Source organism: Lynx canadensis, chromosome E2 (assembly GCF_007474595.2).
Source record: "Lynx canadensis isolate LIC74 chromosome E2, mLynCan4.pri.v2, whole genome shotgun sequence".
In the NCBI taxonomy this organism is placed as follows: domain Eukaryota; kingdom Metazoa; phylum Chordata; class Mammalia; order Carnivora; family Felidae; genus Lynx; species Lynx canadensis.
The window spans coordinates 59,317,788-59,334,046 of NC_044317.1; the positions used below are offsets into that span (position 1 = coordinate 59,317,788).

General features: G+C 49.5%; 1 protein-coding gene across 2 annotated transcripts in view; it reads left to right on the forward strand.

Moving 5' to 3' along the window:
- The first annotated feature begins 5,194 nt into the window (after nucleotides 1-5,194).
- LOC115502218 (zinc finger protein 470) overlaps nucleotides 5,195-16,259 on the forward strand; it is a 46,344-nt gene continuing 35,279 nt past the window's right edge. Inside the window, exons 1-4 of one of the 2 annotated variants that reach the window (XM_032591512.1) lie at nucleotides 5,195-5,271; nucleotides 5,352-5,405; nucleotides 14,600-14,726; nucleotides 14,910-15,005. In XM_032591512.1, coding sequence (XP_032447403.1) covers nucleotides 14,693-14,726; nucleotides 14,910-15,005 — 130 coding nt within the window. In that variant the 5' untranslated portion in view covers nucleotides 5,195-5,271; nucleotides 5,352-5,405; nucleotides 14,600-14,692. Of the gene's footprint in view, nucleotides 5,272-5,351; nucleotides 5,406-6,564; nucleotides 7,073-14,599; nucleotides 14,727-14,909; nucleotides 15,006-16,259 lie in introns of those variants that run through there. The other variant, XM_032591511.1, reaches the window with a different exon arrangement.

A 16,259-nucleotide genomic window follows, 5' to 3' on the forward strand; every position in this document is an offset into this window, starting at 1 on the left:
ATTTCTTTTTTTTTTTTTAATGTTTGTTTATTTTTGAGGGGGGCGGTCAGAGAGAGAGAGGGAGACACAGAATCTGAAGCAAGTTCCAGGCTCTAATTTGTCAGCACAGAGCCTGACATGGGGCTTGAACCCACGAACTGCGAGATCATGACCTGAGCTGAAGTCGGATGCTTAACCGACTGAGCCACCCAGGTGTCCCGAGGGATTTCTCATCTCTAGCAAGTGGAGCAGCCCGGGGGTCCTGAGCCCCGGCAGCAACTCACCAGAGGCAAAGTGGTTGATTCGGTGGTGTGCTTGGACAGGCTCATTCTGGCTTGCAAGAGTTAATTGTTATATGTTTAGACATTTTGTGAACTGGTTGTTAAAAGGTGTATATGTTTGTGTGTTTATATGTGTGGGTGTGTAGAAATATATACACATAAATACACGTTTGTATTAGGTAATATATAACATGTATATATTGTGTATGTATGTTTATGGGTTATAGTATAAATTTATACTATAATGGACAGATTATAATAAAAACGCAATAGTTTGCAAATATTTTTGAGCATTTATTTACATATTTTATTTATGACTCACGTTTGTAGGGGGGACACACCATATAATAGTTGCTGCTGTGCCTCTCTCTCCAACTCTGCATTCAGTGACAACATGCTGGTAACTTTAACTCAAGTATGATGGGAGTACTTAATAGCATACACTATAAATCCATGCTTGTCAACTTTAAAAGGTAATAGAAAATGTTAGTCACTCAGGTTAAACATAAAAATGTTTTGGGGCGCCTCGGTGGCTCGGTTGAGTGTCTGACTCTTGATTTCGGCTCAGGTCATGATGCAAGGGTCACAGGATCAAGCCCTGAGTCTGGCTCTGTGCTGAGCATGGAGTTTGCTTAAGATTCCGTCTCTCTCTCTCTCTCTCTCTCTCTCTCTCTCTCTCTCTCTCTCTCTCTGTCTCTCTCTCTCTGTCTCTCTCTCTCTGTCTCTCTCTCTCTCTGTCTCTCTGTCTCTCTCAGATTTCTGGATTCTAGTGTTAGGGAGGTTTGTTTTAGCACCAAGTAGAGGAATCCTTCTGTTAGGGGAGGTAATAATGGTATCATTAAACGAGAAGCTGAATGCCACCTGGTCACTTAAAGCTTCTGCTGCCATTAGGAGAGACTTAAAAAAAAAAAAAAAAGCAAGCAAGAAAGGAAAAATATAATGGTTTTATAAAGTTAAAAAGGGATGGGGTGCCTGGGTGGCTCCGTCAGTTAAGCATCCGACTCTTGCTTTCAGCTGAGGTCATGATCTCAAGTTTTGTGAGTTTGAGCCCCGCTTAGGGCTCTCTGCTGACAGCATGGAGCCTGCTTGGGATTCTCCCAGTCTCTCTCTCTCCCCCCCCATCTCTTCCCCTCCCCTGCTCTCCCTCTCTCTCTCAGATAAACATTAAAACTTTTTATTAAAAAGGGGGAAGGTTTTACAGTAGTTATTGGAAAGACATTATGGTTAGGGCATTTCCTTGTACTATCTGGCACGTCTGGGTATAATGTCCCATGTTCAGAATTGTTAGTTTCTCAATTCTGACTTATGCTTGTGTAAAGGTTTTAATCCTGGAGGAAGTCTTCCAATCAGGAATAACAATGGGTGCAGTGAAGGTCGAATGCTCTCTGTTCCGTATGTCCCATGCCACTGGAGGGATAAAAAAGCCACAGTAGCTGATCCTGACAGACAAGAATAGAGTTGATGCTGAATAATGGGGCTTGGGAGGGTTATGGACAGTCCACACCCTTGAGTTGTCATGCACAATGGTAAATGGTAAACAGAAACCGAAGACACCTGTAATACCACCCAGGCCATTGATTGTTTGGGTCACACTATCCCCGGACCCAGGCAAAGAACCCTGACTGAGATGTAGGTCAAGCTTAGGAGAAACATGCAGTACATAAAGAAGTCCTAGACACCAATAATTACCCCAAGGCCAGTTCCAGAAAGAAGGACAGGTTATATTCTCTACCCATGGTTTTCTATTTGCTGGTTCATAATTAAGCTCCCTCCCCAGCCAGTGCCATTTTATCAATTCAAAGAAAGTGTTTTAATTAAAGTGGTTTAGGAGCCTGGGTGGCTCAGTTAAGTGCCTGACTTCCGCTCAGGTCATGATCTCTCCGTCTGTGAGTTCAAGCCCCACGTCAGGCTTTGTGCTGACAGCTGGGAGCCTGGAGCCTGCTTCGGATTCTGTGTCTCCTTCTCTCTCTGCTATCCCCCTGCTCATGTTCTCTCTCTGTCTCTCAAAAATAAATAAACGTTAAAAAAAATTAAAGTGGTTTTAAACTCAGTTCCATTATGTCAATGAGGGCTTTACAACTTTATTTTTAATGACGAAACATTTACACACAGATGTTATGTGTAAAATTTCATGAGTCCTTAAAAGCTGGTACAGTAAAACATACTTTAGGCCTAGAATTCTAGTTTTGCCAAATCCATACAATTGTGTAACTGATGTGGTTTGAAGTGTTGGGGTTGGGAGCCGACGGCTCAGAATTCTTGAGGGACGCCTGGGTGGCTTAGTCAGTCAAGTGTCTGACTTTGGCTCAGGTCATGATCTCATAGTTCGTGAGTTTGAGCCCCGCGTTGGGCTCTGTGCTGACAGCTAACAGCCTGGAGCTTGTCTTGGGATTCTGTGTTTCCCTCTCTCTCTGCCCCTACCCTGCTCATGCTTCTCTCTCTCTCTCTCTCAAAAAAAAAAAAAAAAAAGAATTCTCGAGACATCTTTGGTCCAAAAAGGTGCTTTTTATTAAGGTGCAGGGACAGGACCCACGGGAAGAAAGAGCTGCACTGGGGTTGTGACGGATGACTGATTATATACCTTCAGGTTGGGAGAGGGTTAGGGATAGCGTAAGTCTCTAAGGAATTTTGGAAGCAAGGTTTCTAGGATCATGAGGGGGCTAGCTGCTGTTAGGAAAAGGTCATTTACTACTGTTTAGTAAAACCTCAGTCATGAGACTCTTCAGATGTATATCAGGGGGCCATAAGCTTGGAGGATGATTGCCAACATATATCTTGAGGGGGGGAGATAAAGGAAGTTTCAAAAGGAATTTTTATATGTTAAAGTAGACTCACAGGATCCTGGAGGGTCGGGATAACCTTAAGCTAAGATTGCCCTTTGCCCCTAGCAAAGTGTCATCATCAAGGCAGCTGAGCTCTTAGAGGAAGGTCAGTCCACTTGTTTCAAGGACTTGCCAATGGGCTGTAGACGGTAAGGACATTTAATTTTTTCTTTTGCCTTTTGTTTCCCATATCGTAACTACTACCACCAAGATACAGAAGACCCACAAGTTCCCTGTGCCTTTTGTAGTGAGTCTCCTCCTTCTCCTGCCCCCAGCACCCACTGCTCTCTCTTCTGTCTTAAGTGACATCACAAAATGTCACATAAATGTAACCACATGCAGCCTCGATTCTGCGATGGTGGGTGTAGTAACGGCATTATGCCTGCACTGTTGTTAAGTGAGGTTATTCACCAAGCGGAACAAGGCGCTCAGCTCCAGGGATCCAGAAAGCTCCGGACTGGCCCTAAACAGCAAATGAATAAAAACACCAGTTAACTCAGATAATCATGAAGGTCACCAGGTGGGTAGCGTCTGTGACTGCGAGTCTGGGCAGCCCTCTAAGAGAGGGACAGAAGGGAACCAGCCCAGACGAGAGTTTGGGGGAAGACCATTCAGGTGCAGGACCCACCAATGCAGGCACGTAGCACCTGGAGGACGGGGTGGGGGCCGGGCCGACCCGAGTGTCCAGGGACAAGGGGACCCATCTGAGGTCGAAGGTGCGAAGTGAATCGGACGCGAGGGCACGCGGCACTCACACGCCCCCACCAGGATCACACTCTGGACACCGGCAAAGCCCAGCGCTGCCCTTGGCCGCATCTCGTCGGCGGGGACACCGTCGGAACGGCCACCCGCGGACCTCGCCACCTGCCCCGCCCTAGCGTCACCCTGCGGCCCCGCCCCTCGCCTTCAGCCCCGCCCCCGCCCGGGAACTGCGCCTGCGCGCTCCGAACCCGGCGCTATCTCCCAGAAGCCCGTCGGGCGCTGTCAGTCCCCCGGGAGGCCTGCACTTCCGGCCAGGCCCGGGTCGGGCATCCATAACCACCGGGGGGGGGGGGGGGGGGCCGCAATCCGGAAAAGCCGGAAGCGGCCGGCCCGGAGAAGGGATGACGGACGCTGCGTAGGCCCAGGGAGGGCCCGAGCCTTGCAGCCTGCGCTCCGCTCAGTCCCTGCGCTGGCCGGGACTACACTTCCCAGGACGCTTTGCGGTGGCCGCACACGCCCACTTCCGGCAGCGGCCCGCGGCCCGGGTTGGTGCGGCCCGGCGGTGTCGGGGTCTCGGCGGCCGGGGTGGGCGCGGGGCGGGGCGGGGCCGGCTGGACGCCGGGCGTGCCCGGGGCGGGAGGGGGAGCGAGCGCGCGCGCCGCGCAGACATGCAGGGGGAGGCGGGCACGGGTAGGAGCGTGGGGTCCCGCGGGCAGGAGTCCCCGCCGCGGCGAGGCGCCCCCAGCACAAAGCCCGGGGCGGGCCGGGGCCGGACTGCGGGGACCCCGACTGCCTTCGTCCGTCCCGCCCGGGGAAGGCCGCGCGGGAGGAATGGGCTCCCGTCCAAGGGCCAGCGAGGAGCGGTGACGACGGGGCCTGAGAACCGAGGTGAGGGTGACAGGTGGTCGGGCCTGATGGACGGGGACTAGCGGTCCCCCTCAGAGGGCGGGGAGGGCGAGGTCGTGGGGCCAGGGGCTTTTGGGGCCCGAATGCGGGTGAGTGGTTGTCCCTAGGCTCTAGGCTGGTAGGTCGGAGGAACCCACCGGGTTGGAAGTTTACCCTGAGTCCGAGCATCAAGCAGCGGTGCAGGGAAGGACCTTGACTCGCCCCGGGTCAGCCTAGCCGGACACTTCCGCAGTTCATGCTCCCAGAGAGGGGAGCCCCTCTCCGCTCCGTGGCAGCCCCCGGGGAGAGTAGTAGTGGTAGGCAGATCACCCCCTTCCACATTAGTGCTGTCCTGTTCGTGCCCGAGCGTTCGATTCTGCACTTGTTGAAGCCCTTTCCGATTGATTGATGGCTGTGGTTTAAGACTCAGCAGGAAGGGACCGATTCCACGCCGGTGGTCAGGGGCGCGGTGTAGACTCGGCCTCTGGCTACTCCCTTCTGTTCCCGCAGCTCTGCCTTCCAGAGGCCCTGCGCTTCTCCAGGACAGGAGGCAGAAGCAGGAGGCCGCGGGGACAGGACCTGAACTGAAAGCCTTGTCTCGGGTGAGTTGGCATTTCCTCCCTCCTCTCGAAAATGCAGTCCTGCTTTTCAGGACTTAATAACGTTTATTTTCTTTTACAAGTTTTCAGTTTAAGATGCCTGTCCTGGGAGCTGGTTCCCATTTCCTCACATTCTGGTGAGTGGTGGGCTGCAGGGGTGGCCCAGGGCCTCCCTCCCTGCTTTCTCTGCATCCCGTTTAGTGTTCATTCTTCACTGGTCAAGTGACTCAGCCCCTCGCTGGGCCGCTTCTCTCCGAGGGACCCTGATGGAGCCCAGAGGTGCTCCTTGGGGCAAGCACGACAGTAGCTTGTGCCGAACCTGGTTTGTTTGGTATCAGCTCTGTGCCAGTCCCTGGAGAAACAGATGGCTAAGCCCCAGTCCCTGCTCTCCAAGAGCTTACAACCTGTGGAAAGTCCTGGAAGCAAACAAGGTCCTCAAATGCAGGTGAGAGGTGAGAGCCGAGTGCAGGTGAGAGCCGCCTGGAGGAGCTCTTGGCTCCTACCTGCCCAAGGGGAGGGTGGGGGGTCGGGAAAGGAGGTGATTTTTTGAGCCAGAGTTTGAAGGGAGAGGGAAGGGCAGCACGGGTGCAGTATGGAAGGCTGTCTTTTTCTCACTTGATTGTGTGGCTTCTTAAAGTGCTAACAGATAGTTTTGTTTGTGTCTGTCAGCTGTGTCTCACAAATAGGAGAGCCAGCTCATACATACATGCACTGGGTTCCAATTGTCCCGCCCAAGTTGCTTCTAAGCAAGTTACCAGTGATCTCCATATTACCAAATGCAGTGCCCAGTTACCATCTTTTTAAAAAAATTTTTTTAAATGTTTGTTTTTTATTTTTATTTTTTTCAATATATGAAATTTATTGTCAAATTGGTTTCCATACAACACCCAGTGCTCATCCCAAAAGGTGCCCTCCTCAATACCCATCACCCACCCTCCCCTATGTTTGTTTGTTTTTTTTTTTTTAATTTTTTTTTTTAACGTTTATTTATTTTTGAGACAGAGACAGAGCATGAACAGGGGAGGGGCAGAGAGAGAGGGAGACACAGAATCGGAAGCAGGCTCCAGGCTCTGAGCCATCAGCCCAGAGCCCGACGCAGGGCTCGAACTCACGGACCGCGAGATCGTGACCTGAGCCGAAGTCGGACGCTCAACCGACTGAGCCACCCAGGCGCCCCAACCTAATGTTTGTTTTTTAGAGAGAGACAGAGCGTGAGCAGGGGAGGGGCAGAGAGAATGGGAGAGAGAATTCCAAGCAGGCTCTGCACCGTTGCAGGGCTTCATCCCACGAACTGTGAGATCATGACCTGAACCGAAATCAAGAGTCAGACGCTCAACCCACTGACACCCAGGTGCCCCCGTCCTCAGTCTTTTTTGATTATCATTGGCTTTTGAAGTAGCTTAGCAATTGGCAAACTTTCAGTGTAAAAGGCTAGGTAGTAAATATTTTAGGTTTTATGGTACCTGCTGTAGCTGTTCCTCTCTGCCTTCTAGAGCTCCGCTCCTTCTAGAGCTGAGGCAGCCACAGATGAGATACTAATTAATGGGCCGGGTTGCGTTCCAATAAAACTTTATTTACAAAAGCAGTTGGCTGCCAACCCGTGAAATAGCTCATCCCTTGCTCTCTGGTGGGACCCGTTTTTCCCTTGGCTTGTAGGGCACAACGTCTGGCTTTCCTCCCGCCTCCCTGACCGCTCTGTTCTCAATGCCGGTTCCTCCCCATCTCCCTGACCTACACCTGTCGGCATGCCTCGGGACTGTGTTCTTGGCTCTCCTAGTCCACCTGCACACCTTCCACTGAGGAGGTCAGTTCTCATCTGTAAACACCAGCCACGTGCAGGCTTTTCTCCCATATTTGCTTTTCCAGCTCCAGCCTCTCCTCTGAGCTCCAGGCCTGTGTATCCAACCTGACTCCTCCTCTTGAATGTCCAACGGAAAACTCAGACCCAAGACATTCAGACCCGAATTCTGAGATTTCCCCCAACCTGGCTGCTCCCACTGTTGTCTCCGTCTCAGACTAGGGGCAGTTTCATGCTCCCAGTTACTCAGCAGTGATTCTTATCTCCTCTCTTTCTCTGCCTCCCATGTTTGGCTTGTGGCAAACCCTGTCAGTGCAGTTTTCACATTCACATTGTATTCGAACCTGAGGTTTTCACATTGTGTTCAGAATCTGATGATTATCATTATGCCCACTGCCCCCATCGCAGCCTCAGTGGTTATTTTACTGTTGGCCCCTTGACTCCGCTTCTGTGACATCTCCCACGTGTGTTCCTGCAGTCGTATCCCAGTGTAGCAACCAGGGTGTGTGTGTGTGTGTGTGTGTGTGTGTGTGTGTGTGTGTGTGTGTGTCTGTTCCAACTGCTGTGTCACTCCATGCTCAGAACCCTCCGGTGGCTTCCCTGAATGAAGGCCAGATCCTTAATGTACTGACGGGGCCCTGCATGACTTTGCCTCTGGACTTTTGGACCTCTGACTTTTTTTTTGTTTTTTTTTTTTTAAATATTTATTTTTGAGAGAGAGCGGTCAGGGGAGGGGCAGAGAGGGAGACACAGAATCTGAAGCAGGCTCCAGGCTCTGAGCTGTCAGCACAGAGCCCGACGTGGGGCTCGAACTCATGACCTGTGAGATCATGACCTGAGCCGAAGTCAGATGTTTAACTGACTGAGCCACCAGGCACCCCTGGACCTCTGACATTTACTGTCCTTCATCACACTTTGCTTCCTCAAAAATTGCCTTCTCATTTTCCTGATCCCTCTGTCGACAGTTCCAGAGCTTCCCACCCAAATTCCTCACACCTTCTTCGCTTTACTCTTTTTTTTTTAATTTTTTTTTAATGTTTTTATTTATTTTTGAGACAGAGAGAGACAGAGCATGAAGAGGGGAAGGGCAGAGAGAGAGGGAGACACAGAATCCGAAGCAGACTCCAGGCTCTAAGCTGTCAGCACAGAGCCCGACGCGGGGCTCAAACTCACGAACCGTGAGATCATGACCTGAGCCGAAGTCGGACGCTTAACCGACTGAGCCACCCAGGCGCTCCCCCACCCACTGCTTTACTCTTTTTATTTTTTTAATTCTTAGCACATTTGAACGCACTATATATTTACTTAATATATCTGGTTTTCTGCTCTGAGTACACATGACACAGGCAGCCATTGTGGGCAGTTTCACCCCAGTGCTGGATTCAGAAAATATTTGGTGGGGGAGTGTGTGAATAAGTCTTAAATTTCTCTTGTAGCTGATGTTTTGCTGTTTAATGTAGCATGATAATAACTTTTATACCTGAGAATGCCCTTCATCCCTGGGTATTTCCTATGAATACATTCCTAAAACCTTTTCTTACTTTGTGGATTAAAGTTTGTTACACTTACACGAAATTGGAATACTTCAGCAGCTGTATTTGGATGGAACAGCAACAGAGCATAAAAAAGTAGAATTTCTGTTATGGTATGGGGGGGGGGGGGAGTAGACTTCACCACTCCCCCCCAAAACGACCAGTTTTTCATTCATGTACCTTAAAAATTAATTGAATTGTACCAAAAAAAACCCCTCTTTAATGCATTTTTCTTATAGAATATTTATGTTCATTTTTTCTATAGCATATTAATACAAAGTATTTTTGTGTAAGGATAGCATCGCTTTTGTTTTCTGTTTGTTTCTGTCCCGTCTTTATTAAGAGTCAGACCACCGGATGCGATTCTTGTATCAGGTGTGTCTTGGTGTTTTCTCTATGGTGTGGTGTGACATGTCAAAACCCTTTTGGAAGTCTGCACACTAACAACGGGAGTAAGAACATGATCCCCACACTTGAGAGAGTGCTGTGTCCCCTTGAATGAAGTGGGTTGACCCGGACACGAGTTGAAGAAAATTTGTTTTATCTGAGAGCCGTGTTGCCTTGTGGATCCTGTTTCGCTGTCATCAGCGTTATGGCTGGTGTCACCGTGGAACCTTTTACTAGAGGCGTGATAGTGTGGTGTGGACCGTGGAGCCAGGCTGCCTGGGTTCGGAAGCCAGCTCTAACACTGGATCGCTGTGTGACCTTAAGGCACCTTAATCGACCACGTTTTCTTCGTCTGTAAGAAAAGGGAATGATCATGGCGCCAGCCTAGTATGGTTCTTGTAAGGGTTAACTAAGTTAGTATAGACACAGTGCCTGGAACAGAGTAAAGGTGCCTGGCACTTGGCAAGATCTCAGGAAGTGTTAGCTCTCAGCACCCTCGTGTCATGGTGGTTTAGAAACGTACACACCAGAGCCTTAGATGATGTGCGTTAATGTAACCATTGGATGGGAGTTGGCAAACCGGCCTAATCCGGCCCGCCACCTCTTTTTGTATAGCTTGTGAGCTACAAATGGTCTTCCCATTTTGCAGTGATTGAAAAAAAAATGACAAAAAGTATGTCATAACACGTGGAAATTATAGAAGTTTAGTTCTGGTGCCCATCAACGAAACCTCCTTGCAGCATAGCACTGTGGTTTAGGTATCGTCTGTGGCACCTTTCACGCTGCAAGAGCAGAGGTGAGTCGTGGCAGAAGCCGTCTGGCCTAAGACGTTTGCTCTCTGGCCCTTTACAGAAAGCCTTTACTGATCCCTGATGTCGAGGTTAAGGGTGTGCAGACTGCTGGGTTCCAGATCTCGGCTCTGCGGGGTTGACTCCACGATCTTGGGCAAGTTAGAGCTCTCTGTTCCTCATCTGTAAAAGGGGAATGGTGATAGTACCAACCCTCAGGGTTGTGGGGGTTGAGTAAGTGCAGAGTTGTGTCTGGACTATTACAAGTGTTGCTGTTTACAGTAAAAGACCTTTGTTAGCTCTCTTACTCTGGGCTGCGCTCACAGGTCACCACAGAGCGGGCGGCTTCCACACAGCACACATTCATTTCTCACGTTCTGGAGGCTGGGAAGAGCCAAGACGACGCTGTTGGCAGATTGTAGGTGGTGCCTGATGTGGACCCGCTTCCTGTTCTGTTGCTGGCGCCTTCTCTCTGTGTCCTCACACGGGGGGCTCTGGAGCCCTCTAGGGTCTCTTTTATAAGGACACGCAGCCCATTTGAGAGGGTTCACCCTCATGACCAAAGCACCCCCAAAAGGCCCCACCTCCAGATGCCATCACACTGGGTGTTAGGATTCCAGGGTATGGATTCCGGGGGGACACAAACATTCAGACCACAGCACTAACTGAAGCCATTGATTCTGTACATAAAGGGCAGTCTGTATAAACTGAGAAAATGTCTTACTTGGAAGGTTATACTGTTAATGTTAGGTCTCTCTGGAACATAGGAGTAGAGAGGTGGATAAGGGGACATTTCTCAACGTTTATTTATTTTTGGGACAGAGACAGAGCATGAACGGGCGAGGGGCAGAGAGAGAGGGAGACACAGAATCGGAAACAGGCTCCGGGCTCTGAGCCATCAGCCCAGAGCCCGACGCGGGGCTCGAACTCACGGACCGCGAGATCGTGACCTGGCTGAAGTCGGACGCTTAACCGACTGCGCCACCCAGGCACCAAGGGGACATTTCTTACTAAGAAAAATCAAACCCCAAAAAACCCAGTTGGCAAATATGAGAAAATACTAGAACTTACACTCTTCTTTGTAGGAGCTCCCAATTCCGGTTTTATTACCGATGACCAAGTAGTAACAAAGGCTAGAAAAATGGGCACCAATTTCTCTTGTACCAACAGACTTATGAAGTTATTGTAAAGATACTATAGATTTTAAAAAGGTGTTGTAATTTGTGTATGATTCATATACTCTATTCTATGTAATTCGTTTCATTTAATAAAAGATATCTGAAAGATTTTTGAAATATTTGAATGTCCAGAAAATAAAGAAGCGCAAGGAGGGAGCGTGTAGTTAGAACTGTAAGGCTGGAATCCGTGAGAACCCGTCTTCTAGAATCAGGTCAGAAGAAAAGCAGAGCAGTAGCATATGTCCGAGCACCTGTATCTTTGAACACAGTTTAAAATATTTGTATGGAAAGGGTTTTTTGTTTGTGTTTAAGCCACTTTGTTGAGGTATGATTGCCATGTAGGAAGCTGCACATTTTTAATGTGTACAACTTGATGAGTTTGAGGGAAAGTGTGTCCTGGTGAGACCGTGCCCGCCATCAAGGCCATAAGCTTATTCATCACCTTCCAGAGTTTCCTCCTGCCCTCATCATCGTCATCATTATTATTTTTGGTGGCGAGAACACTCAACCTAACATCTGCCCTCTTAGCAAATTTTAAGGATGCAACATAGTATCGTTAGCTATGGGCGTGATGCTATACATTACGTCTCCAAAACGCATTCATCCTGTGTAAGCGAGATTTTGTTCGCCTGACCACCACCTCTGCATTTCCTCCTCTCCTGGCCCCTGGGCACCGTTATTCTACTCTCTGCTTCTGTAAGTTTGACTGTTTTAGCTGCACATATAACTGAGATCGTGCAATGCTTGTTCTTCTGTGTCTGGCTTATTTCGCTCCGCACCTGTCTCGAAATGCTTGAGTTTCAGTATGCTCGAAGATTCCACCGAGCCTTGCACAGTTTTCAGAATTTGAAGGCATTTATATGCTGGCGCACGTGGATATGAACAACCCAGGGAAAGAGAGCTCAGCAAAATTAGCACTCTTTTTTTTTTTTTAAAGCACTTCTGAGAGGCAGCGCTCACGGAAGCTGGGAAGGAGCAGAGAGAGAGGGAGAGAGAGAATCCCAAGCAGGCTCCATGCTGTCAGCACGTTGCCTGACATAGGGCTCCAACTCATGAAACCGTGAGATCATGACCTGAGCTGAAATCAAGACTTGGACGCTTAACTGCTTAACTGACTGAGCCATCCGGGCGCTCCGAATTAGGGCTCTTATTACTTATTCAGCCAGCAAATCAGTTCCTCTGCTTTCAAGTCAGATGCTCCAACTTGCAAAATTATTGTCGCAAAGTTGTTGTTGAGAGCTGGCCAGCATTCGTTTTAGACTAGCGCTCAGGTGGGTGTATGAATGAGCGTGTCGCTCGCTTAGAGCACACCAAGCAGCTCTGGGCTGTTTCCTGCAAGTATTCCCGGGTGTTTTCTGTGATGGGGGCCCTTTCAGCCTCCCACTTAGGAGATTTATGCGTCAAGGTTACTGTCTTCACGCAGGTTACAATACAGAACCCGTTTGACTTGTCTTGACACAGTTCAGTTAAGAATACCTTCAGAAATGGTGCGGGTCAAAGAGGGCACGATAGAAATTATTCAACAGACACCACACCTCCAAGGAACTTTGTTTCCAGTAGAATTACGTGAAGCTGTAAGCGAGAAGGCTCACCCTTCGGTTGGCAGCATCATGGCTAACGTTCACGTACATGTGGCCCTTCCGCGCTGGGCCTGTGCTCCCTTATTTAGTCCGCATCACAGTCTGGGGTTTTGTTGATTTTTCCGTCATACAGTTGGGGAGCTGGGGTGTGCTGCGGTCTGGGTTCAGGCTTTGTGGGTGGTCGGACTTGCCGGACTTGCTCGCTTATTGGCTTGAGTATAGACTTTTTTTTTTTTTTATTTTTTTTGTTTTTTTTCAACATTTATTTATTTTTGGGACAGAGAGAGACAGAGCATGAACGGGGGAGGGGCAGAGAGAGAGAGGGAGACACAGAATCGGAAACAGGCTCCAGGCTCTGAGCCATCAGCCCAGAGCCCAACGCGGGGCTCGAACTCGCGGACCGCGAGATCGTGACCTGGCTGAAGTCGGACGCTTAACTGACTGCGCCACCCAGGCGCCCCTTGAGTATAGACTTTTAAAATGTCAGGGCTCCTGGCCCTCTAAACCTAGAGGACAGCCACTAGTGGGAAGCCAAAGCCACAGATTGCCGGGGTCACAGTTTGAATTAAATTAATGTTTAAAATACCTTGGAATGTGTCCGAATTCTGTGCTGAAATCATAAAAATCTGCTACATAAAAATGCACCATCTCTGGATGAGATGAGCAACAAACGTGTTCCTGTACCTCCTCGGTATGTCCTCGTCCTCGACACTTCCCAGCTTCTCGAAGGTGGCACCTTGATTCTTCTTTTATTTATTTTTAAAAAAATTTTTTTTTTCAACGTTTATTTATTTTTGGGACAGAGAGAGACAGAGCATGAACGGGGGAGGGGCAGAGAGAGAGGGAGACACAGAATCGGAAGCAGGCTCTGAGCCATCAGCCCAGAGCCCGACGCGGGGCTCGAACTCGCGGACCGCGAGATCGTGACCTGGCTGAAGTCGGACGCCCAACCGACTGCGCCACCCAGGCGCCCCCTTTTATTTATTTTGAGAGAGACAGAGATTGAGAGGGAGAGAGAGAATCCCAAGCAGGCTCTGCACTGTCAGTGCAGAGCCCGACGTGGGGCTTGAACCCATGAAACTGTGAGATCATGACTTTAGCCAAAACTAAGAGTTGGGCCCTTAACCGACTGAGCCACCCAGGTGCCGCAGTGACACCTTGATTCTTAAAGGCATTTTGTAGTGCTTGTCATTCTTACTAAACACTCCTCCTTATTTCAGAAAACGGAAAAGAGGATTTTGTTAGTGGATTTATTTACTTTTTGTTTTTACCACCAATGCTCCACATCTAGTGAGCCCTGAAAGTGAAATAGAAATCCTCAGAACCTAGTTTGGGGTTTAGTCCTCTGTGCCTTTTGAGGTTCATCTTCAGATTTATTTCCCCCCATTCTTGTGCTCATCCAGGCCCCTCGCGTGCCCTCGTGTCAAAAAATACTCTGGCACCCGTTGTACATGGGGACCGTTGAGCCTCCATATCCATTGATCTGGGTTGACGTCACATTTTTCTTGTGTGTGCACCTGCACAAAATTGCCTCCATGTTTTTCTCTTTCCTCTGCATGTTTTTCCTTATCTGTCTAGTCTCTTACCCCACATGAGGAGAAGGTAACCCTTAGACCCCTGTCTTAGTCCGTTCAGGCTGCTGTAACAAAATCCTGCAGACCGGAGGCTTGGACAGCAGACGTTTACCTTCCCGGTCAGTTCTGGAGGCCGGAAGTCCCAGGTCACGGTGCCGGGAGGGTTGGTGTTCTCTGAGGCTTCTCCCTGGCTTGCAGCCAGCCGCCCTCTCTGCCGTGTCCCCGTCCAGTCTTCCCTTTGTGCACTTGCCTCCCTCGTGGGGCTTCCTCCTCTTACAAGGACACCTGTCAGAGTGGATTCGGGCCCGACCACATGACTTCAGTTAACTTTTAACAACCCCTTCTCAGGTTCTGTCTCCAAATACCATCACATTCCGAGGTACTGGGGGTTAGACTTCGACGTATGACTTTGGGGGACACAAGTAGCCCATAACAAGCCCAGTCTGTCGGGGCATGAGCACTGATTGAACAAGACTGCGGTTTTGTCCTTTCAGAGCTTGGTGACGTTCGGGGATGTGGCCGTAGATTTCTCCCAGGAGGAGTGGGAGTGGCTGAACTCGGCTCAGAGGAACCTGTACAGGAGTGTGATGTTGGAGAACTACAGGAACCTGGCCTCTCTGGGTAAGGGTGTCCCTCCACCCCTCATTCTGCCACCTCTCCCCCCGGCCGCTGCCCTGACTCAGAGCCCTCTGCTCCTTTAGCACCGGGCCTTGCTCTGTCGCCCTTTCCTCAGGCCCAGGAGCCCGCACCTTGGTTCTGCACTGACGCACAGCATGACCACTCCCTCTGTTCTTTTGTACGTAGGACTCTGCGTTTCCAAGCCCGATATGATCTCCTCGTTGGAACAGAGGAAAGAGCCCTGGATGGTGAAGAGAAGGCTGACAAGAGGCCGGGGCCCAGGTGAGTGTGGGAGACCTCCTGGGGTGAGGCCCCTGCAGCTCACAGCTCAGGCCCTAGGTACAAAGGATGGTCAGCACGCAATTCCTGAGCCTCCGGGAGTGGGGGGAGCATTGAGGCCTCTGGAGCGCGGGCTCCCCTGTCTCCTCTCCGCCTCTGCTCCCCTCCCTGCGAACATGACTTCTTGCTCCGGCCCTGGATCCCGTTTTTTCCTCGCTCCTTCTAAGACCTTTTGTCGTTGAGGCTTACATAATCATGTCCGTTCTTTGGAAAATCCTTGGCTGGTTCTGGTGTCATTTTTACTATCTTATTTCTCTTTGATCAAAAAGCTACTTCTTGTATAGACTTCTCTCATTGACTTTTTTTTGTCAGTTATGAGTGAGGCCATCAGATGCTGCTTGGTGGATGACTGTAACCTCTTAAAGAATTAACCGTGTCGCATGAGAAGTAGGGTGTATATCCATGGCTTACGTGAAGGAGAAAGTGCTGTCCCATGTATGCTAAGTATCAATAGGGATGTAAGAGGAAGAAGGAAAATCACTCCCAGTTTGAAGCCAGGGAAACCAGAATGAGAGTACAGTCTATGGCAGAAACGTTAGAAATACAAGAGAGACCGGCAGGCCAGGGGATGGGTCTGGAAGGCTGTCATCAGACAGGCGCGGACAGCTGGGTGACTGGCTCTCGGGGGACAGGAGCACTGCTTCTGATTCAGGGGATGAGTCTTACAGATACCGTAATGATATTTCTATCACGTGGGGATACAGGTATTTCAACTACTGTGTTACTTCTGGAACAAATTGATCGAGTAAGACAAGAGATCGGAATTCTAGACTGCTCTTGGAGGTCACTACAGCAGGAAATGGCAGTAATCTCCAAAGAGTTGAGACTCTTGTAAGATACCTTTGTTCCAATCATATCTCAAGGGAAGGGTTTGCATCGACAGAACAGGACAGGCTGTGCAGATACAACTTCCGACAACTCTCGTGGGTCGTCCTGTGGCACAGGAGAGCTCGAAGGGTGTTTTTGTGAAACTTTTCCATTTAACATACTAGCTCACGTTCCCTGGATTTTCTAAAACAATGGCTTTTCCCTTCTGTCAATCCTTCATGTCTTGCTGAGATTCTAGTTGGTTATGAAGACTTGAACTTCTAAAGCCGGGATTGGAACTTTTGTTAGTTAGCATTGTAATCAAAGAGGCACTGTTTAAAAAAGAGACAGAAGAAATTTTTGCTGGAAAAATGGAGAAAGAGTCAAAGT